Source organism: Ambystoma mexicanum, chromosome 12, assembly GCF_040938575.1.
Source record: "Ambystoma mexicanum isolate Mex_15411 chromosome 12, UKY_AmexF1_1, whole genome shotgun sequence".
Classification (NCBI taxonomy): Eukaryota; Metazoa; Chordata; class Amphibia; order Caudata; family Ambystomatidae; genus Ambystoma; species Ambystoma mexicanum.
In genome coordinates, this window is record NC_090936.1 from 1,065,797,621 (window position 1) to 1,065,820,740 (window position 23,120).

Sequence of the window (23,120 nt, forward strand, 5' to 3'; positions counted from 1 at the left end):
CCCACCTCAGGCTTTATCTGCCTGTGGAGTCATGGTGAACGTGAGCGGCATGTGCAGCAAGGTTGATGTGGACCTGGGGTGGGGGGTCGGGGGTGGTGTTGCAGGGTCACTCAAGGTGGCAGGTGTGGCAGTTGAGGTATGTGAGTGCTTCCTGGCATTAGCCTCTTACCAGTGGTTGGCTGATCAGCACACGTGCGACCTGTGTGTGAGGTTCCTTGTGGACGCTGCCACTGATGAGCTGTGGGCACAGTGTGAGGCACTCGGCCTGTGAGGTTTTCCTCCCTTGTCCCTGTATTATTTATTACGCTGCATCTTGTCTGGATGGAGCGTGTTTGCAGGGTGACAAGCTAACTTCCTTGGGCTCTGTTCCACAGTGGTCTGGCTGCTGTGTGAGGAGGACGGCCTTTGCAGCGGTGGGATTGCCTGTGGTGGATGGAGGTGGAGGCGCTTCTTGTATTGCGGGCCGCAGCGGCCTGTATGGGGAGGAGGCAGTTGCGTGCATAGCGCGTTGTTTCCTGGCTTGCTGACGCCTTTTTTTAATATGAAGGCTAGAGCGGCCAATGTGAGGAGGAAACGGCGCGTAGTATTGGCGGGAGCACCAGTAATTGAGGGAGGAGGACACACTGACCTGAGGACTCCGCATGTGTGGAGAAGGACGACCGCTGGCGGACTGCCGCACGGTGAGGCGCTGGAAAACTGTGCTATTTATACACAGCAGGGAGCGTCTGGAGCGTTCTCTTGACGTGACCCGGGACTGGTTGTTGTGGTGCGCCGTGGGATTGCAGGCACACGGGATGGACTGTGCGCGGACCGTGCACTGCAGCAGGATGATGGATGCGTTGTTGGTGTGGTGGGATCACCCGCCAGCTTGGAGGGAGGACTCCGGGTCACAGGAGACTGCCTCGTCATCAGTTGTTAGGCCGGATGGCCTGGTAAAATAAGGACGCAACACTGGTGTGGACTGGAACGTCTGCTTTATTCACTCTCCAACTACGTACTAACTTTCTCCCTCATGGGGGTGTGGCTTGAGCATCCATGGAGTAAGACGTGCATCTGGTGCAGCTCCGTACGATCCGACGGATGATCCGACAATAACTACCTTCTAAAACGTGCTATCAAGTCCAAGAAGGGCAGCATATGCATGGGAACGTGAGCGCTGTGCATTGCGCAGAGATCGAGTGAGAAGTGAGCTGCACTTCAAAGGAATCGCCTAACGAGGCCGACCGCAGCGGATACAATGTTTACCTAAAATGGCCGGCGAACAAAGGAATCGAAACTAGAGGGCCGGAGCAGAAGTATGAAAGTGGCAGCCGTTGTGCTATAAGGAAGGAAGCGGGCGGCGACACAACGAGACCTCTGCCTGGTGAGCTGCGGGTTCGCGTGGTGCAGCGTTGGCCCTGGACACGGACAACAACAAAGGCGGACCGCCCCTGGAGACCAAGTGCCCAGAAACAGCCATGCTTGGATAAGAGGACGGGCGCGTGGGGCCGGGTATTCCCTGCCTACGTGCGCCGAACGCCCGATGTGTGCGCTGCGTGAGGTGAATTCGGACCGGGAGCAGGAGACTCGGTTTGGATGTGGAGTGTGCGCCCGAGCAACAATAAGCTGAGCACTCCCCGCAGGGTGATGTAGAGCGGGAGGGGCCGCGGAATAAAACATTGGATGCACCCGCCCTGCACTGCCTTCGAAAGAACAGACGGCAAATAAGCGCATGGCAGATGCATGCGAAGCGCTCCAGAGGTCCATCAGGTGGGGAAAGGATATTTGGCAACAAGGCCCACATGAACACACAAGGACTTCCTGTAGCCCGGCTTTGTTATAAACTGTGCGATGCGGGCGAGGCCAGCGGGAGCTTTGGGTGGTGCCTCGAGCCGCCGCACAAGGTTTGTGGTCCTGCCGCAATTTAATGATTAATTGTAACAAAGGCGCGGGAGCGACACGAAGCAGATACATTGTGGCATATAATTGTCAATAAACTTTATACAACAAGGACTGTGGATACATGAAGGGAAAGAAAATATATTGGACGACGTGCACGCCCTGCTTCCTTGCCGCTGGGCTGGAGAACAGAGCATTGTGCTTCAGCAGAAGGGGCAGCTGATGTACAGGGCAGCTGCTCACCATTAGTTTAAGCAGCCAGAACAGTGGAATCAAGCACTCAACAAAAATAGCTATTAGGGGACACCGTTTTGCGCTGGTGGGCTGACACTGATGGAGATGGTTCTGCACTCATAGGGGCAAAGGGGTGCGCAACACTGGGAGCTGGGGGCATGCTGGGAGACCAAAAACCAGTAGATTACCCTGAAGATGCCACAGAGCCTAAAATATAAAACACCAAAGTGAAGCACGGCACTTGGAGAGTGTGTAGGAAAGACTGCTGTAGATATATACAACGGTCTCACATTGTGCACAGAGCCCAAACACCGGAGGATTAAGGCAAGAGAAAAAGTGATCCCTACGATGCAATAGGTTAAGTTAATACGTGGGAGAGCACAACCCACTCTGGGAAAGAGCCCAACTAACTCAAGCCTATACAGGAATTTTTCTGGACAACTATCTAGGATCTGAAGTGCCACACTGGGTTTGCTTCAAAGTAGAAGTGCAGGTTCGATACATCAGAGACCAAGCAGCCCCAGACACATAACTGCGTCTACAAGATGTCAGGGCGAGGTGCCATAAGCAAGAATAAGAACAAACAATCCACAATGGAAGCCTTTGCTAAAACACAGCTATCTCCTGCGACCGCAGCACCTAGTGGCGCGACGGCACCGGTGGAGAGCACTGTAGCATCGGAAAATCACCAGATTCTGGCGGCTATCACGGAACTGAAAGACTCGTGGGGATTAGCTATGGCGGACTTGCGCACTTCCCTGGAGGCCAAGATAGACGCAGTAGGCATCAACGTCACCCTGCTGAGACAGGATGTTAGGGCGTTGGCTGAGAGGACATGCAGCCTGGAGAGTGCGGTAAAAACCAACACGGATACCAGTACCAACAATGCAAAGGAGGTCCATATTCTGAAGAAACAGGTGGCTAACCTGGAGAATCGTGCGGAGGAGGCAGAACGGAGAGCAAGGAGGAACAACATCCGCATGGTCGGCCTGCCGGAGGGGGAGGAAGGCCAAGACCCTACAGAGTACGTTGAGAATCTACTCTTACAGGAAATAGGGGCCAGAAAACTTTCGCAAGGATTTGCAGTGGAGCGGGCGCACAGAGCCCTTATGAGGAGGCCGAAGCCTGGGGCTCCCCCCAGGGCGATAATCGCAAAAATACTTAACTATAAAGATCGTGAGAAGATATTGGAGTATTTTCGCAAGGGCGGAACAGAACAATCGAAAGGGCTTCAAGTACTATTACAGCATATCCTGACTATACAATGCTGGTCCAGAGGCAACGGTACAGTTATGTGGCAATCAAATGGAGGCTACGTATGGCGGATATAAAATACATGCTTCTGTACCCTGCAAAATTGAAAGTGCAGCACAAGGGCAAGATGTACTTTTTCGACACCCCGAAAGAAGCAACGTCATGGCTGGACCTTCAGGGCTGTCCGGAACGAGACATGGAGCAGGCTCGAGAGGAACACGATAAGTGATGGGGACCATGCACGTATATTGAGGGGATGAAGGGCGAATGTCCCAGCAGAGATAATGATAGTGCTTAAGATTAAGGGATGCGATTGAGTAAAGGTTACATTCTACTGGGATACCTCAGACTGTGTCGAATTTAAGAGACTGGAATATAGTAGTGCGCATGCATGCACAGATTGAATAGCTAGGCGTAGTTGGACTGTTGCAAATAGGAGCGGCTGGGTGCTAGCACCCTACTCACCCCCGAGTAATAATAGTTGTTGTAGCAGGTCAGTCACTAGGGCGACCTCACCCTGCGGAGCTTCGAGTACAGGCGCGAGCCAGAAAGAGCTAGATGTGGGGGGGCCTGAGATCCAGGGATGGAGCTGGGCAACAGTTGGGGTGGGTGATGTTGAGGATGGGAGGGGAGGAGGGTGAGGGGGGAGAATGAGGAGTTTGGGGAGTTGGGGAAGGGAGGGATGGCGGGAGGGAGAAAGGGAGGGTTGTGTGGGGTGTTTTTAGTTGGGGAAAGTTTGAACTGGGGTATGAGCCTACATAGACAAAAACGGAAGGAGGAACTGATCTGCACTGGTGGGAGGGGAACGGGAATTCTAATATGCCATGGGGGACCTTAGAATTATTACATGGAATGTCAGGGGCCTTAATAGTCATTTGAAAAGGAACAAGGTGATGTTATACCTGCGCAGACAAAAAATAGATATTGCACTATTACAGGAGACTCATCTGACGCGGGATAAATTGGGAACAGTCGTGAAAAAATGGAAAGGGGTAGTGGCGGGTTCGACATACTCTGCTTATGCTAGAGGGGTGCTTATTTGGGAGGCGCCACATGTCCCATTTCACAAGTTGCAGGAATCTGCGGAAGCGGACGGGAGAATGGTTATACTAAGGGGACTAGTGGAGAACAAGGAGGTATGCATTGTGAACACCTATGCCCCCAATCCAAATACTGCTACTTATTTCCGAACCCTGAGTACCGCTCTAAGCATGTATATGGGAAGCACAATGATCTGGGGAGGTGATTTTAACTGTGTACTAAACCCTAAGACGGACAGATCAGATCAGAAGTTTGATAGACCTGCTCCAGCGGCAAAAGCGCTACAGGCGCTGCTAAACGACTTTGGTCTGGTGGATGTGTGGAGAATAAAGCACCCCTATGAAAGGCAGTACTCGCATTATTCTGCTCCACAGCAGTTGCATACGCGGCTAGACTATGGGCCTCATTACGCAGAAGGCGGTAAGCCATGGCGCTATTAGCGCCATGGCTGTCGCCGGTCCCATACTGGGTCCGCCTTGGTGGATGGCGGAATTAGCGCCATATTCCAAGGTGGGTGATAGCGCTAATTCCGCCATCCTCTATTACCCCTACATCATAGCCAGTCAGCCCCATTTGCCTCAATGGGAATGATGTAGGTGCTAATTACGGTACCGCTAATTGCGGTACCGTAATTAGCTCTGAGGTCCCTTTGCGGGTCCCGTCCTTAACGCCTGGAAAAAACAGGCGTTAAGGGAGGACCCGCAAAGGGACCTCGTAGTAAGGCGGTAAGGTTTTACCGGTACCGTTACCCTTACCGGTACCGGTAAAGCCTTACCGCCTTCCGTGTAATGAAGCCCTATGTCTTCGTCACATCAGAGATAATGACGGAGATGGTGCAGGCAGAATATAAGGCGCGGGTCCTGTCGGACCATTCGCCGCTGGTAATAGGCTGGCAATACTGCCCCGCAAGAGTGAGGATTCCGACGTGGCGTCTCTGGGCAGAGGCACTTAAAGACCCCCTTTTCAGGGAAGACATAAAGGAGGAGATCATAAAGTACTTTGAGGTAAATACGGGGAGCGTGGACTCAGCAGGCACGCTATGGGAAGCCTTTAAGGTAGTGTTGCAGGGCATAGCCATAGCAAAATCTAAAAGCCTACAAGGAGGAATCCTAGCTGATCTAGATGAGGCAGAAAGGGAACTGGAAAAGGCACTGAAAGGAGGAGATGACACTGGAATAGACATGGAGCTGATACTTAAATGGCAACAGACATGTGCGGAGCTATGGGATAGATTGTCTAACCTTAACTATAGGAAATCTATAGAAAGACAGCATGCGGGTGGAGATAAAACAGGAAGGCTTCTGGCATGGTTGTACAAGAGCGAGATCCCCAGACCCACCATCAGAACAATAACAAGAGAAGATGGCAGTGTAGCTGACACCCAAGAGGAAGTTAATCAGGAATTTGCAAGTTACTTCAGGGATCTATATGGGGATACGGGGAGAAGTAGTTGTGACGAAATAAGAGAGACACTAGACGACATAGGTCTGCCCACAATAAGTTCCGAAGAGAGAGAGGAGTTGGATGCACCCATTACCATAGAGGAGTTAGAAGGAGTGATGAGACAGCTACCTACTAGTAAGACCCCAGGTGCGGAGGGGTTTCCGAGTGAGTTTTATAAGGTGTATAAGGCAGAAGTGCTTCCCCCGATGTTGGATATGCTAAATGAAACGTTTGAGATAGGATGGCTGCCAGAATCATTTAGGGAGGCGATTATAATACCGCTTCCCAAACCAAATAAGCCTGGAGATAGCTGTGGCTCCTATAGACCGCCCTCGATGCTGAACCATGACAGCAAGATACTGACAGCCGTCCTAGCAAGCAGACTGCGCAGAGTCATTGGCAAACTAATACACCCGGATCAGACGGGCTATGTCCCAAATAGGAACATAACTCATAATCACAGGTGACTTCATCGAGTTGTTGAATGGGGGAGCAGAAATTATGGCGAAATGGCAATAGTGTCTTTAGACGCTGTGAAGGCCTTTGACTCAGTCAAGTGGCCGTGGCTGCTGGCAGCATTGGCGGGCTATGTTATGGGGCCTGGATACATAATATGGGCAAGGATGCTATATAGTGAACCGATGGCCAGAGTCAAAACAGGAGCAGTGATTTCCGAGAGATGGCAACTGGGCAGACGCACCAGACAAGGGTGCCCATGGTCCCCCATGCTGTACATATTAGCTTTCGAGCCTTTGGCGATATATCTCAGACAACAGTATGATACCATAGGCATCGAAGTGGGAGGGGAGCGACATTTGATCTCCTTGTATGCGGATGATTTGCTGTTGTACCTGAAATACCCGGAGGAGAATCTCCAGTACATCTTAGAAGTTATGGACAGGTATGAGGGGCTGTCTGGCATAGCGGTAAACCCTCAGAAATCTATTATCTTCCCGTTAGGAAGTTATAAGGGGATCCCCGCCGGGCGGTTGCCGGTGCTGCAAGCTCCTTGGGCTGTTGGTACTTTTTGGTACCTTGGGACAGATGTGTATCATACAGTGGAGGAGGAACATATGCGCAATACAGAGGCAGCCATGAGGAAAATCGAAAAGAATATGACGTTTTGGGCAAAGTTACCTCTAGCAATGATGGGGCGGAGTGCAATGCTTAAAATGGTCGTCTTGCCCAGGCTCATGCATTATTTTGGAAACATTCCGTATTTTATACCTAAGAAGTTCTTCACCAGACTACACGGCATGTGCAGGGATTTTCTGTGGCAGGGTACCAGGAATAGGGTGGCACTATGGAAGTTGCAGAACTTTTCTGAGAAAGGGGGAATAAAACTGCCTAACTATGAGGCCTATTATGTAGCGAGCCAACTGCAATATGTCGCCAAATGGCTCTCAGATAAAGCGACCCCTGAATCTAAGTTGTTTAGAACAGATAGTGCCCCATTTTATTTAAAAGAAATAATTTGGTTACCTGAGACGGAAATGAAAGTGTGTCCTAAAATGATGATGTTTGGGTGGAGGATCTGGCGCCGTGCATGCCGGATGATGGGAAACCCAGTTCCATGCTCCCCACAGATACCGTTAGTTGTGTTGGCTAAGGAAGATGAACAGCTACGAAGGACAATTAGGAACCACTGGGAATCGGTGGGATTGGCAACTATGGGTGATGTGTGGCGGGAGGGGACTATTATAAACTTTGAAGAGTTAAGGGAGGAAGTGGGGTTACATGAGGGCCAATATATTGCATATTATAAAATGGTGCAGGAAATTAAAAAAACTTGGCCAGAAACAATATTGGAAGAAGAGCCTGATGGTACTTTAGACATGATATATGATATAACGGAAGGAGGGCATGAGGTTTCTAGATTGTACGAAATGTTGATGTCCAGGGTTGGGAAAGAACTAACGCAACTGAGATCAGACTGGGAGGCGGAGGTGGGAGCCCGATGGAGGATGGGATGTGGGAACGTGCCCTGGGGTACCGCAAGAGGGTGTCAAGGAACGCCAGATTAAAACAGAGATAGCTATATATTACGCACAGGGCATATATGACACCCCTGAGGATATCGAGGTTTCAAAATGCCGGTAGACAGGCATGCCCCAAATGCGACGAGGAACATGTTGATATGGTACATATGTTCTGGTCCTGCCCAGTGATTGAGCGCTTCTGGAGTGAAGTAGCGGGGAAACTAGCCGCAAAAGGGGTCACTATTGTCGTAGACTCAGCCTGGGCTTGCTTACTGGGGGGCTACCCCAGATCGCAAAAACTTAAGCATGTTAATAAATTGAAGGATTTAGCATATGTGCTTGCAAAAAGGAATATTGCCATGGGATGGAAGGCTTGTCATAGGCCCCGTGTGGAGATGTGGTGGAAAGAGTTGCAGAAGTGGGCGGAGGCGGAAACCATGGTATGGCAGGAAGCAAGTAATATAGGGGGAGAAGAAGAGGTGGGAACCCTGACGGCATGGAAATCGCTGGTAGCGGAACTGTTTGGAACAATACAAAATCTGACGGAATCCACTGGAAACGAGACTCCACCATACGGTGCGGATACAGACTGAGTGGAACAATAGGTTCGTAGGGGTGGGTGGGATAAGGGGAGCAGTGACCAATATTTTGTAATGAACAATGTGAAATTGTATTGCTATTTGCACTGCGTGTTTGTTGATATTTGTTTTGTTTTATTGAATAAAATTGTTTAAAAAAATAAAATAAAAAAAAAACAACTTTCTCCCTCATCACTCCTCCCCTCACCCACATCATTTTATCACGTGGGCTCCCTCTCTCCCTGTTAGGGGGGCAGAGTCTCGTAACATTGTGTAGATGCATGTGAGAGTATGCGCCATTTGTGGGCACCAGTGTAGGAAGAATATAAAAGTGTGTGTGCAATGCATACACTGTGTATTAAAGTGCTGCTACAGATAGTTCCAATATTTGGAAAGGGTTCCAGGTAGAGGGCTAGTATGCTGCAGCCCCATGGGAGGCGGCTCCTACATGGATTATGAGGTGGATAGGAAAGGCACTTCATGCAGGATTTGAGGGTCATGTCAGCACTGCTTGCTGCTACATCTGGTTACATATGGAGGTGTGGCGGTGAAGAGGGAGGAAAAGAGCCTTGCATTCATGGATATACGGCAGCCTTCTGATTCACATGACTGGCCTATCCTAGGCAAGTCCTCCAGAAATCTGGACAAGAGAACGCCCTCCCGAGCCTGATCACAGCACTCCATTCAGAGAATTGGGGAGCGGTACCCTATGGGGCACACAAGGGTTTAAGAGACTAGCGGAACATTCAAAAGCGAGTCACGTAGGGATTGTGCTTGCACCCCAGATTTTTGCAAGCTTACACCTCTAATTTTTAACCTTGAAATCAGTGGTATTCAAACTTTTTCATTCCGAGGCCCCCCCAATCCCGTTGAGTAAATGTATTGATTCTAGGACCCCCACCTAGGGGGGGTTAGCTACCCTAGGGGTCATGAGGAAGTCCAGGGGGGCCCCAAGCTCTTTAAAATGTAAGTATATTGTCTACTGCTTATATTTCCTATTAAAAGCAGTCACCTTAATCCTTTTTTATATGAATAACAGTCATCTTAATCCATTTTTAAAGCGTCTGCCCCCACCTGGACATCCTTCGGCACCACTAAGGGGGCTAGCCCCAATTTTGAAGACCGCTGCTTTACATTAATGGGGCAGTGTCTCTACTGTAGGGGATTCAGGCAGACGCACCAACTCATTCTGCATCAAGAGGAAGCCCTCTCTCTCGATAAACCAATCCAAATCCATGGTCATGTTAATAGACCCACGGGTCAACAGGAGGGCCCATTCGCCAGGGAAGGCATCCCGCTACACAGTGTCCAAACCTTTGATGGCCTCTGCTCGTGACTCCGGAATACTCAGGGAGCCAAGGCGGCCTTGCATTATCCCATGCAGGTGAGTATTGCAACTCGATGCCGGTTCAGTGGGATTATCGGGGAAGAGGCCTTTGAAGATTGCAGCTGCAAAACTGTAGGCTCTGTAGCACACGATTGTTATGAAATGCCCCCCCCCCCGCCGTGGACGCTTTTAATAACCAAAGGGCGCCATTAGCCCCCCCACCACGTCAGCTCGGGGGAGTCTTTCAAGGGCTCCCCCGAGTTGGCATAGTGGCAGAAGGCGTGGCAGGCGCCCCATTGTTTTTAAATGCACCTGAGGCCGCAGAGCGCATGTAATAACAATAGGGTGCTGATGTACCCTCATATCATTACCTCCTCGCCCGAGAAAATGGCACATCCTGGCCCGCCCTGCCCCCTGTTGACCAGGGGGGCATGTGGGGGCGGCCGTGGGGGGGTAGAGGGGATGCCAATTCGCCCACGGTGCTGCTGCCCCTAAGGCCGGCCCTGACCGTGACCACAGGCGTGACAAAAGATCAACCGTAAGTTCATGACAGCAGATACAGTGCTCAAAAATTCACCATTTTATAGCAGCAGGACTGTGAGACATTTGCAACAATCAGGGGTGAAGTGTAAAGGAACTAGCCTTAGGGTGAAGTACCAGGACCCTGAAACATGGCACTAATGAGCAGGTCCGAAGGCGTCTGCTCTGCTCACATTCCAACACAATGCAGATGCGTCACACCTCTCTGTCAGGAGCAATCCGCAGCGTGTCAATGGAGAGCAGTTAATTTCAAAACAATAACAAGTGAAGAGACCTTTTCCTGTGGGGCTTCGTCAATGTCTGCCTCCGGATTTTCACTTGCTAGTTCACGATTCTGAAAAGTGAAAAATGAAAACAAAGATCACATGAAATGACGCAGTCCCTTGGCAAAAGATGCATATATTCCCCCACCCCCTCCCACCCTCGCAACCCTCAGTGCAACTATTTTGATACCAAATTGCATATATAACAATGGCTTTCCTTTTAGGATGTTTGCCTCGTGCAATAGCGTATCATGCAAGAAATGTGGAAGACTGGCTTCTGTTCAGCTGTACAGGTAAATACAGTGGCGGTGGCACCACTTCCTGTGGAACTGAGTAGCTTTATTGATTCACACAATAAATAGCTCATTTAGGGCCTGGCGAGCTGTAATGAGTCGGGCCACGCTTGGCAACTTGCCATCCTTCTGATGTTTTGGCCTACATTTCCCATCAGCCCTATCCAGCATAGTCAATGTGAGGGATCATAGACTTTGTAGGCCAATACAGCTTTAGGGCTGTAGCTTGTCCACCACTGGAGTACAGAAATCAAATGTGTGCTATCAGAGTGATGATAGGTGCTCAACAGCGCTTCCTAAAAGCTCCTTCGTTGTTCCTGGCTGAGAGGCTTATTTACCTGCAGTTCCTGAGGGGGAAAGCTGTCAGTATGGGGAATATGGTGTTATTGCGCTGGAGTGAAGCCTTGTGATTTTGGGCAAACACTGTGGCCCCAGTTCCTAGATTGGGCACTGTCTCTTATTTTGTCCCTATTGTATAGGTTGCGTCCCACCTTTCTAGTACAGGGAAAAAACCTGATTTTGATACAGAGGTGGGAGGGAGGTGGGGGGCAAAAACTTCAGAGTTCTTGCCAAAACGTTCATGATAGTTAAAGCTCAGGGCAGCAAAACGGCTCTCACAGGGATCTGTGAAACATCTTAACATGATGCTTTGTGTCAACTGAGCATTATGGTGGGAGCCATTAGACATTGATAACCGCAGACACCACAGAGAGGGGTCTGTTGTCGCGGGGTTAGGCCCTTAGGAAGGGCAAATGATTGGTGATGAGAAATAAGAAGAAGTCATAATGGTACATTATGTGGGAAATAACTCAAGTAAAAAACCCGAGGCTCACATTGCTTTCCAAGATGCAACTGTGGGCAACCTTCTTTTCAAGATGGGGAAAGTAAAGATAAAGCCATACACTTTTTGCTCAGCAAGCCTCTGACGATTTACATAGGTACTGTTGGTTTCTTATGTAATGTGTGTTCGTTACAAGGGATTGTTATGAACACAGTGTTATTCAATCGCAGGAAACTCAAACCAAAACCGTAAAAAATATTTATATCAACTAAACTCTTGAATATATGTAGCCAAATGCTTAAAGCACACACATCACAGTTTAACCACTTAACCAAAATGTGTGATTCTGGGCAAATCATTGAATAGCACTGCGTCTTATCTGGGGTCCCTGTGAGTGATTCAGTTCACAGCTTATGTTATTATATATGCTATTATGAAAATAAACTCACTCATGGTTTACCTGACTTTAGAGTTGCTCCTATATAGTAATACTGAGGGTCCATGTATTCCACTCCACAAAGGGCTCTCTTGGCTTACTCATGGCAACCTCTTGTAATGTCATTTCCCATGGTGCCTCTAAGCATCAAAAACCGATGACCCTCTTTGCAATGGCCTTTTCTGTGACATCACCTCTGCTGGTGTCAATGCACATGTTTATTTATTTATTTAATGTATTTTTCCATTTATAAAGCACACTAAAATCAAGGGCATCAAGGCTGTGTTACATGACCAATTACCCGTAAGGACAGTAGATCAGACGAAGGTCAGCTGACTGTTTATGAAATAAGTAATTTATAACGCGCCTGTAGACAAGTGTTTCTAGGCACGATGCAAACAGCCACGTTTTTAGTGATCTCTGGAAGGTCCAGTATGATTGCTCGGCTCGCATGGCCGGAGGGAGTAGGTTGAATCTTTTGGCTGCAATAGTTAGGAAGCTTGAGCTGCCTGCTTTTGCCCATTTAAATTTGGGTTGGGTGAGGCGCTGAGCATAGGCCGCTCTGGTGGGTCTGGACGACTTTCCTTTTGTGATTGTCTGTGACAGGAAGGGGCGGGAGCTACATTGGAGAGACATCTGTGCATAAATGACAGGGTTTTTTAAAGAAAACTTTATTTATTGATTGTGTGTCACGTCATAGCTACATCTCATATTCAACAACAACCAGTATACAACAAAGATGCGTAATTACATTGCACGTTGCGGTACACTCAGTTTCCAAATCCAAGTTAAGTTCACATGTTCATCTGACAGCATATCACAAAGGTATATTCTGAACTGTGCCCAAATGTCTTTTGGCCGATTTGTTCTGGGTAATGTTATCACGTACTGTACCTCACATTCATTCGCGTAGGTGAGCTCTCGAAGAAAGCGGTCCATACGTGGTGCATGTGGACTTTTCCAATTTTGAAGAATGCATTTCTTAGCTACAGTGCAAGTTACATTAAATAACCTTCTGGTGACCTCCGCCATTTTCCCTATATCACCAAACAAATATTTTTGGGTTGTGAGGTCCGCTGGAATCTGTGTTATTTCCTCAAATGTCTCGGCTAGCTCTCTACAGAACCCAGCAATCAACAGGCAAGCCCAGTACATATGGAATGAATCAGCCATGGGATTTCCACATTTCTGACACCCACCCGATACAGTGTTCGTAAATTTGGACATTTTGGTCGGTGTGTAGTGCAATTTATTCAATACTTTAAACTGAATTAAACGCAGACCTGCATTTAACGATACTTTTTTCGATAATAGACTATCTTTTCCATTTTTCATAATCGATGACCATATCAGTTTCCCAGGTGGCTTTAACTGTATTTAGTGATGGCGTGTGTGATTGTATAATAGTGTATGACTTAGAGACACCTGTTCCGGTTTGCGAATATAGGGATTGAAAGCATTCGTGTGAAGCGGGTTCATCCGGAAACAATGGCCATTACGCTCTGAATGCGTACTTCATACAGTGATATTGTAAGATTGCTAGCTGCCCACCCCCTATTGTAGTTGCAAAATCTTCTGGTGTAACAAATTTCCCATTCAGGAACATATCCCTCATCTTGATCTCACAATTTGGGTGCCAAGTCTTTTGTATGTCTACGTCAAATTTCGGCTTGATCCCTGGGAAGTTCAGGGTTTTTAATAAAATCCATTCGCTAATAGGGAGCCCATGGGCTTTTTTTCTTGCAGTGGTGATATGTTCACGTTTGAGAATGTTGAGAGCTGCTCGCAGTGCCTTATTCTGGATTTTTCAAAAAAGGTAGCAGGCGTCCCTCTCCAGGAAGAACATGGCATGACAACCTATTCTGTGGGTTTTTTCCAGTTTGAGAGTTTGCAGCTATCACTTTTTTCTCACTGTACCTTTCACAGATGGGAAATATACACTTGCATATCAGTCTTTGTCCCGCCCACATGGACAGTCCAGCATCGAAATGCTCTGGCAATTCCCTTTTGAACAAGAGTACCAACAGCAGCCCCATACACATGTTTCAGCCTTTTTGGGCCTCATTAGTGAGGTGGAGCTGTGAATCTCTGAGCACAGTGAGCAGGGAGTCCACGTCTGGGATCCCCCAGGTAACTCAGGGTGACCAACCCCAAATTCCTTGCAAAAATATTTCCAAAAAGGTAGCAGGTGCCCCTCTCCAGAAAGAACATGGCATGATAACCTGTTCTGTGGTTTTTTCACACTTTGAGAGTTCACGGCCATCGCTTTTTGCTCACTGTACCATTCACAGATGGGAAATATTCATTTGCATATCAGTCTTTGTTCCACCCACACAGGCAGTCCAGCACCGAAATTCTATGGCAATTCCCTTTTGAACAAGAATACCAACAGCAGCCCCATACACATGTTTCAGTCTTGTTGGGCCTCATCAGTGAGGTGGAGCTGTGCCTCTCTAAGCACAGTGAGCAGGGAGTCCATGTCTGGGTTCCCCCAGGTAACCCAGGGTGACCAACCCCAATGTTGAGATGGGGTCTGATATGGCTGCATCGAAAGGCAATGCCCTTTCTGTCTGCGGTCCCTTATCTAAAATGTCTGTTAGATTATAGGCCGACAGGGTGTTGTTGGAGCGCAAGGCCTCTACCACCCACTCCACAGTCCTTCGTTACTGTGCATTAGGGTGACCCTAAGGAGTGGCCTGCTGCATAGCTAGATCATGAGACAAGTACAATCCACTTGTGTCATGCAGCCCTTCGGCCAGAGCTGGTTAATCCATGCAGTTTGCAAAATAATCATCTCCAGACACCCAGCCCATAAACTCAAAGCCACTTTTCCCCCCTCCTCATCGAAAATCGACTGCATTGCATCAAAAAACATTGATCGGGGTTCTGGGGCAGAGAATTAGTTGAGTGTCAGTACCGACTTCGACGGTGTCATTACCATCAGGCCTAACAACGCCGGTACCAATGAGCCCTTCTGCGCTAGGGCCGGTTTGCAGCCCTCGTGGTCAAGCATGAGGACGTGGGACCAGACTTCACTACCTTGGTATGTTGCTGTAACCTCTGTGCGCAACTGGGGCTGTATTGGCCTGCAGCGTGGTAACCAAAGTCACGGCTGTCTTAAACATCTGGAGCATTTGCTCCTTGGAAGCCTCCCACTCTTCCTTCGACGTGCCCGGGGTTTGTGCAGACCTTATAACGATCCTGAGACGAATCAGAGTCATGCATGTGTCAATGGCGTCTCTTTTTCTTATGGGAAGATGAGGATGTTGACGGTTATTTGCTTTCGTATGTAGCCTGTCCCGCTTTTCAGGCGTGGAGCTTTCGGTCTCTTGTCCCAATGACCTGTCGGTCGAACGAGCACCGGACTTCGATGGGGGCTGTACTAGGCCCCCTGTCAAAAAAGGTTTCCGAGCAGCTGACGCTGGAATGGATATCTATCTGATGAGGAATATGTGGGAAAATGCCATCCATTGAAATTATGTTGTAACTCCAAGCGTTATTCACATTGTGTATAATAACAGGGTGCATACCTGAGGAGAAAATGATTCCACGCCTGTAACTTTATCGCACATACTCTTATGAGGGGTGCCAGTACAACTCATTGGGCAGGATCCCATGCTGTCCAATGCATTCTCAACTTGCAGAACATGGTTGGAGAGCTCCTATTCCAGTGTGTTTTTACGAAACAAGAGTGTTAATGAAGTAGTTGGTCGAGAAAAGCAGGCAATGGTTAGCATTACTAACCTTAGAATGTTCACACTCAGCAGTTGATTTTCAGGCGGATTACTGTTGCGTGGCAGAAGTGAAAACAATTATGCATGGGATTTATAAAGGGTAAACCTATTTACCAAGCTTGTGAGCTTTGTAAACAAAAAAGGAGTATACAATTAGTAGGACTGGAGATGAGATGCCAACTAAGAGGGCTCATTGACATGTTCACATATATGTAAATCCAGCATGCACATGTGTGGATTCTGACAGGGTCTTTCATGTCATTCATCTTAGCATAGTCAATAAAGATAAGGAATGGTTAGGGCCTCATTAAGAGTGTGGCGGTGTGGTAAAAAGTGTCAGTGGCTGTATTACCCCCACTTTTACCACACCACCAAATTTAGAGTTTCATCAGTGAAGTTTGCAAACCGCTTGGTTTTTGTGTGGAGGAAATTTACTTCACACAAAACCATTACCACATGTGGTATTTACCGCATGCAATAATTACCAAGCCCCATGGGCTCCAAAATTCAGAACAACTGAAGAGTCTGGCCGGCTCTAAAGATGAGGACCGTTCCCTTTACCACATGCTTATTGAATAGGGTACTGGTAAAAGAATTTGGAGGTGCTACCACCACACTGTTAATGATACCCTTCGTTGGGTAATAGTAACATCTGTTACTTACAATGCAATTCTGCCTTCACCAATGGGTGTGTGTGTGTTTGTGTGTGTGCGCGTGCGATGACCTTATACGCAACCGGATGTAATTATGTTGGCCAGTTACCAAAGAAGCAAAATGTGTGTCTTTTTTTAAAGTGTTACTTTCAAAGCTTACCATTTAATGTGAGTCCCACCAATTATTTCGTGATCCTGGCTGCCGTGTGCAGCCGACACATCGGTTTGCATCACTGCGCAACTATATTTAAATCAATGTTCTCGATTTGTGACCCTCTGTAGGGTCTTTCTACCCCCTGTGCCTCCTACCCAGATGGTCTGTGAAAGTGAGAGATGCATTATTTTACCTTTATTCGTTGTCCTCCTCGCGTTCCTGGGAGCGACTTGTGGGTAATAAAAGGAAAGAGAAATGGGTTGATCACTCATGCGGACTGATACAAACAGGATTCCATTTCCACAAACAAGGCGGGATATCTTATCTTTTCTACTTCTGCAAACAGGAAACATGGCAGATGCGGCCTTCCCACCTGACCTCATTGTAGAAATAAAAACGATTTTCGATAGGCTTATTTGCCATTGACAAACATTGAAAGATGAGCAGAGCAAGACAGGGGCTGTCAGGACAAGCAGAGAAGAGGGCAGATCCAATGAAGGAGGGACTAGTGGGAAGGAGAGCGAGAGAGGACTAGACTCACTGGGTAGGACAATTCATAAGTAGCGACAGAGAGGAAAGGGAAATGGAGGAAGGACTAGAGAGGAGAAGTAAGAGGGCAAAATTCAGGCGAAAGACACCACACAAGAAGAGGACAAGTGGCAAGGAGAGAAAGGGAAATAAAGAGGAAGAAAGTATTTTAGTTGAGCAAACACAGAAACACAGGGACTGGAAGGAGGAACAGAGCGGGCAGACTCAGTGCAGGAGGGAAGGGTGAGAAGGAGAGCGAGCAAGGACTGGGAAGGAAAACTCATAACTAGCTAGAGAGACAGAAGAAAAAAGAAATGGAGGCCAGGCTGGACGGAAAAATACGAGGGCAAAAGCAGGTGAAAGACAGCATACAAGAAGATGGCGAGTAGCAAGAATAGAAAGGCAAATAAAGTGGTAGAAATTGCCTGATTGTGGCAATTTTTCTACCACTACTGTCTACCTACTCACTCAATTCGAGGTGGGTCCCTGTTATCAGTTCATGCTGTACTGACTTCAAGAGCCCGTCCATTGGTAAGACAGGCGCCATGGACAAGAAGTGTGTCTTGTGGCAGCCCTCTTGGAGCCTCAACACACCTCCTTCTCTGCATAGGCCCACCCTAAGAAATGTGCGTGTTCTCTAGGGAAGGGCATCTATTGGTAGTGTCCAGGGGAGAAATTATCTCAGCATGTCTACTGCGTGGCCTTGCAGCACCCTGCTACATTGATCACTGTAAGAACGCCACGCCTTGTCCACCAGGTAAAGGTTGGTTTAGCCCACTGCATCTCTAAGAAGTTGCCATTTCTCCGAGAGATTTATTTTATTTGAATTTACTTTTATTTTATAACTCGCGTAATACCGTACCTGAGTTCGGTCTCTAAGCGCGGATCTGCGATTCGAACCTCTGTTGCTCTGCGTGGTCTTGCCTCCAAGACCAGCGAGTTGCCCCTGTGCTATCCTCCGTTCAGATCTCACAGAGGGCTTGGCCTTTCTAATGACAGCCGCTCGTAGGTCCGTGGCCTATGGACTGCGAGCCGACCCCCGTCGGGCTACGATACCATGGCAACACAACATGGCTGCGACCATGGATTTTGGGCTACCATAAGGATTCTTATGGGGTCTTCATGAGTTTGGCGGTATTAACACCAGTAATACCGACAAACCTATTTACCGTTATTGTATGTGGTATGCATGCAGCAACTTGATGGATCCACGCGATTCTGATTTATGTGGAGCCTCCATTTATTCACCATTTTGGAGTCCCATAAGTCTCCAGGGAGAAATACTATATTGTCACCTGTGGTATTACTGAATGCGGCATTATCAGATGCAGTAATGCTTGTGTGCATAGGAAATTTCCTCCAAACTAAAGCAGGTGTAAATCTAGAGTTTCATTAAGGAAAGTCAGACTTTGTTGGCAGGACTTTAAGTGGGTCGGGGCTAGTCAGAGCCAAGCCCCGGCAGTCTCTAAAATGGGCTCCTGAGCCACTGGCCTGCCGGGGCTCACCCTGACTAGCTCCAGCCATGCCGACTTCTCAGGCAGCCGTTTAGACGAGCGCTACATGGTTACCTGGCTGCCTGCAGGCGTCAGCATTTCGGATTAGCGTTGCTTTTGCTTTTTTCTAATCCACAATGCTGACACCTGAAGCGAGCTGTGTAACCGAGCAGCGCTTTGGCCAAACCTGCTGCGTGAGGTCTCTTTATTCAGAAACAGGAGGAGGGCTGGGTTGGCCAGCCTCTCCTTTTGTTTCTGAGTAAAGAGTTAGCATGCAGCAGGAAGTCCATTAACGGTGCTTGGTTAAAGGTCTTCCACTACTAGAGACCAGAGGCATACCATGGCCTAAAGCATTCAGAAGAAGGCACTTTCAAAACACCATTGCTTGAGCAGATTGCCGGCTTGAGATACTCCTGCCCTTTGGTCCTCATTACGGGTTGGATGGTGCAACGTTTTCACCAGTAATTCTCTTGTCACCATTGTTTTGGTGGTAACGGAATGTCTCGGGAGGATAGCTCAGGGGCAACGTGCTTGCCTTGGAAGCAAGACGACACGGAGCACTACAGGTACGATCCCCGGGTCCACGCTTAGAAACCTCTGGGTATTAAGCGCCTTATAATTAAACTATCATATCAATTACCATCAGTTACAGCACACTTCTGAACCCAGAGGTTGCATGCTTAGTGGCAGATTCGTCTCCAGCATGCCGGCGGAGGTCAATCATCCACTTCTCCTCCAAAAATCTGCAAATTTAACACCACGGAATTACCACTTGTGGTGAATCTACAAAAAGGCCCATCAGGCCCTAAAGGCTGCAGAAATGGGGGCTAACAATGCCATAACACCACTCGTAATTCAGAGGTAACCCCGCTGGAATAAAGGGCAAAAACAACAATCAACTTTGGCAGCAATTCCACAAAATAGACGCAGAATTGCTGGCACCCCCATAAAGCGGCCCCTCGTCTTCTGAAGTATTTCGCTATTGCTTTAGTCACGGTTACAGTATTTCCATATTGATGTGTTTTTTATCAATCTTGTGCTTGAGTACAACTGCCTGACATGTTTCTGGTAATACAAAGTTATATTTCTAATATAAGCCGCTAAAGCGCTATCTGAGCTTGTTTCTAGGTGCTACGCTATAATCTGAGTTTCTACATCTTCCTTCAACACAGTGCAGCGTGAGTGCTCAGCCTCGCTACCAAATGGTGATCCTCTTGTTCTTGTTAACCCTAATTTTGATGTTAGATTAAGGGTAGAAATTGTTGGGGGAAAGAAAAAGGAATATAAAAATAAATAAATAAAGATGAAAAGAAAGTGGCAAAGAAGGAAAGATGGAAAGATAGAACGGGAGGTAAAGGAAAGAGGGAAGGTAATGAGGAAACGAAAAGAAAGGAAGAAAGTAAGCAATGGAGGAAAGGAGGGAAGGAGGAAAGGAGGAAACAAAGGGAAGGGGGAAAGGAAAAGAAGAAAAGAAAGGAAGATGAGGAGGAACAGAGGGGACGGAGGAAAGGAAGGGAAGGAGGAAAGGAAGGGAAGAAGGAAAGGAAGGGAAAAGAAGTGGGAAAGAAGGAAAGTGGGAAGTGGGAAAGAAGAAACGTGGGAAGTGGGAACGAAGGAACAAGGGCAAGAAGGAAAGATGGAAAGACAGGAAATGAAAGTGGAAAAGATGGAAATAAACAGGAAAAGAAAGTTGGAAAGAAGGACAGAGGAAATCAAAGTGGGAAAAAAGGAAAAAAGATAGGAAAATAAATATGAAAAGAAGATTGGAAAGAAGGAATGAGAAAGAAAAAAGAATGTAGGAAAGAAAGAAAGAGTAAAAGAGAGTCAGTGAGAGAGTGAGAGAAAGAGACATTACATTGTATAGTGAACCTGGTATTAACACAAAAAGCAGCATGAAAAGGTACAATATCAGATATGGAACAAAACATGTGACCAAATAATGTTAAAGATCACCATTGACAGAGGTGAGGATATAAAAAAAAAACAAAGAATCAAGAAAGAAGTCTTGGATTTCATGTGTGTGTGCTATTCAAATCAAAGAACCAAGAAAGAAGTCTTAGATTTCATGTGTGTGTGCCATTCAAATCAAAGAATCAAGAAAGAAGTCTTGGATTTCATGTGTGTGTGTGCTATTCAAATCAACGAATCAAGAAAGAGGTCTTGGATTTCATGTGTGTGTGCTATTCAAATCAAAGAATCAAGAAAGAAGTATTGGATTTCATGTGTGTGTGCTATTCAAATCAACGAATCAAGAAAGAAGTCTTAGATTTCGTGTGTGTGCTATTCAAATCAAAGAATCAAGAAAGAAGTATTGGATTTCATGTGTGTGTGCTATTCAAATCAAAGAATCAAGAAAGAGGTCTTGGATTTCATGTGTGTGTGCACTTCAAATCAAAGAATCAAGAAAGAAGTATTGGATTTCATGTGTGTGTGCTATTCAAATCAAAGAATCAAGAAAGAAGTATTGGATTTCATGTGTGTGTGCTATTAAAATCAAAGAATCAAGAACGAAGTATTGGATTTCATTTGTGTGTGCTATTAAAATCAAAGAATCAAGAAAGAAGTATTGGATCTCATGTATGTGTGCTATTAAAATCAAAGAATCAAGAAAGAAGTATTGGATTTCATGTGTGTGTGCTATTCAAATCAACGAATCAAGAAAGAAGTCTAAGATTTCATGTGTGTGTGCTATTCAAATCAAAGAATCAAGAAAGAAGTATTGGATTTCATGTGTGTGTGCTATTCAAATCAAAGAACCAATAAACAAGTCTATCATATACTTACTACAGGCTCTCCATGGTACCGCTTGGCTCCGGAAACACCAGGCATTTGATTCTGAAGGATCAAAAATGAAAACAATGAGTTTCCTACAGTACAACACACATTGTAAAGTGTGATTTCTGCTGCACAAACTCAATCCACAATAAAAGTACATTAAAATCATGATGAACAGGGTGAGTGCCACTTCAGTGTTTACATTTGATGATAAGATCTTAAAGTTTCGGCACACGTCTGGGTCCGACTATAATATAGGACTGACAGCCCAGTCATACTAAGCAGACACAGCTCTACCTAGGATATACTATATTTTAGGGGTGAGTATGGGGACCTGTAGGTATGTTTTAGTGAGGGTGATCTCTCTCTCTATGTTTCTATAACATAGGACTGACTGTTCAGTTATACTAAGCAGACACAGCTCTACCTAGGATATACTATATTTTAGGGGTGAGTATGGGGACCTGTAGGTTTGTTTTAGTGAGGGTGATCTCTCTCTGTTTTTCTATAACATAGGAATGACTGACCAGTTACAGTAAGCAGACACAGCTCTACCTAGGATATACTATATTTTAGGGGTGAGTATGGGGACCTGTAGGTTTGTTTTAGTGGGGGTGATCTCTCTCTGTTTTTCTATAACATAGGACTGGCTGACCAGTTGCACTAAGCAGACACAGCTCTACCTAGGATATACCATATTTTAGGGGTGAGTATGGGGACCTGTAGGTTTGTTTTAGTGAGGGTGATCTCTCTCTGTTTTTCTATAACATAGGACTGGCTGACCAGTTACACTAAGCAGACACAGCTCTACCTAGGATATACTATATTTTAGGGGAGAGTATGGGGACCTGTAGGTTTGTTTTAGTGAGGGTGATCTCTCTCTGTTTTTCTATAACATAGGAATGACTGACCAGTTACACTAAGCAGACAAAGCTCTACCTAGGATATACTATATTTTAGGGGTGAGTATGGGGACCTGTAGGTTTGTTTTAGTGAGGGTGATCTCTCTTTGTTTTTCTATAACATAGGACTGGCTGACCAGTTACACTAAGCAGACACAGCTCTACCTAGGATATACTATATTTTAGGGGTGAGTATGGGGACCTGTAGGTTTGTTTTAGTGAGGGTGATCTCTCTCTGTTTTTCTATAACATAGGAATGACTGACCAGTTATACTAAGCAGACACAGCTCTACCTAGGATATACTATATTCTAGGGGTGAGTATGGGGACCTGTAGGTTTGTTTTAGTGAGGGTGATCTCTGTTTCTATAACATAGGACTCACAGCCCAGTCATACTAAGCAGACACATCTCTACCTAGGATATACTATATTCTAGGGGTGAGTATGGGGACCTGTAGGTTTGTTTTAGTGAGGGTGATCTTTATGTTTCTATAACATAGGACTCACAGCCCAGTCATACTAAGCAGACACAGCTCTACCTAGGATATACTATATTCTAGGGGTGAGTATGGGGACCTGTAGGTTTGTTTTAGTGAGGGTGATCTCTATGTTTCTATAACATAGGACTCACAGCCCAGTCATACTAAGCAGACACAGCTCTACCTAGAATACTATATTTTACGGGTCAGTATGGGGACCTATCGCTTTGTTTAGTGAGGGTGATCACTCTCTGTTCCTCTATAACATAGGACTGACAGCCCAGTCATGCTAAGCAGAGACAGCTATGCCTAGGATAGACTATATTATAGGGGTAAGTGTGGGGGACCTGTAGCT

The 23,120-nt window shown here is 46.8% G+C and overlaps 1 protein-coding gene across 1 annotated transcript in view; it reads right to left on the reverse strand.

The window, feature by feature from the left end:
- Positions 1 to 23,120, reverse strand: part of LOC138514720 (collagen alpha-1(VII) chain-like) — a 1,453,166-nt gene that overhangs the window by 547,740 nt on the left and 882,306 nt on the right. Inside the window, exons 72-74 of the mRNA XM_069630120.1 lie at positions 21,394 to 21,444; positions 16,782 to 16,820; positions 10,549 to 10,608 (exon numbers count right to left, since the gene is read on the reverse strand). Of these exons, the coding sequence (XP_069486221.1) occupies positions 10,549 to 10,608; positions 16,782 to 16,820; positions 21,394 to 21,444 (150 nt within the window). The remainder of the gene's footprint in view (positions 1 to 10,548; positions 10,609 to 16,781; positions 16,821 to 21,393; positions 21,445 to 23,120) is intronic.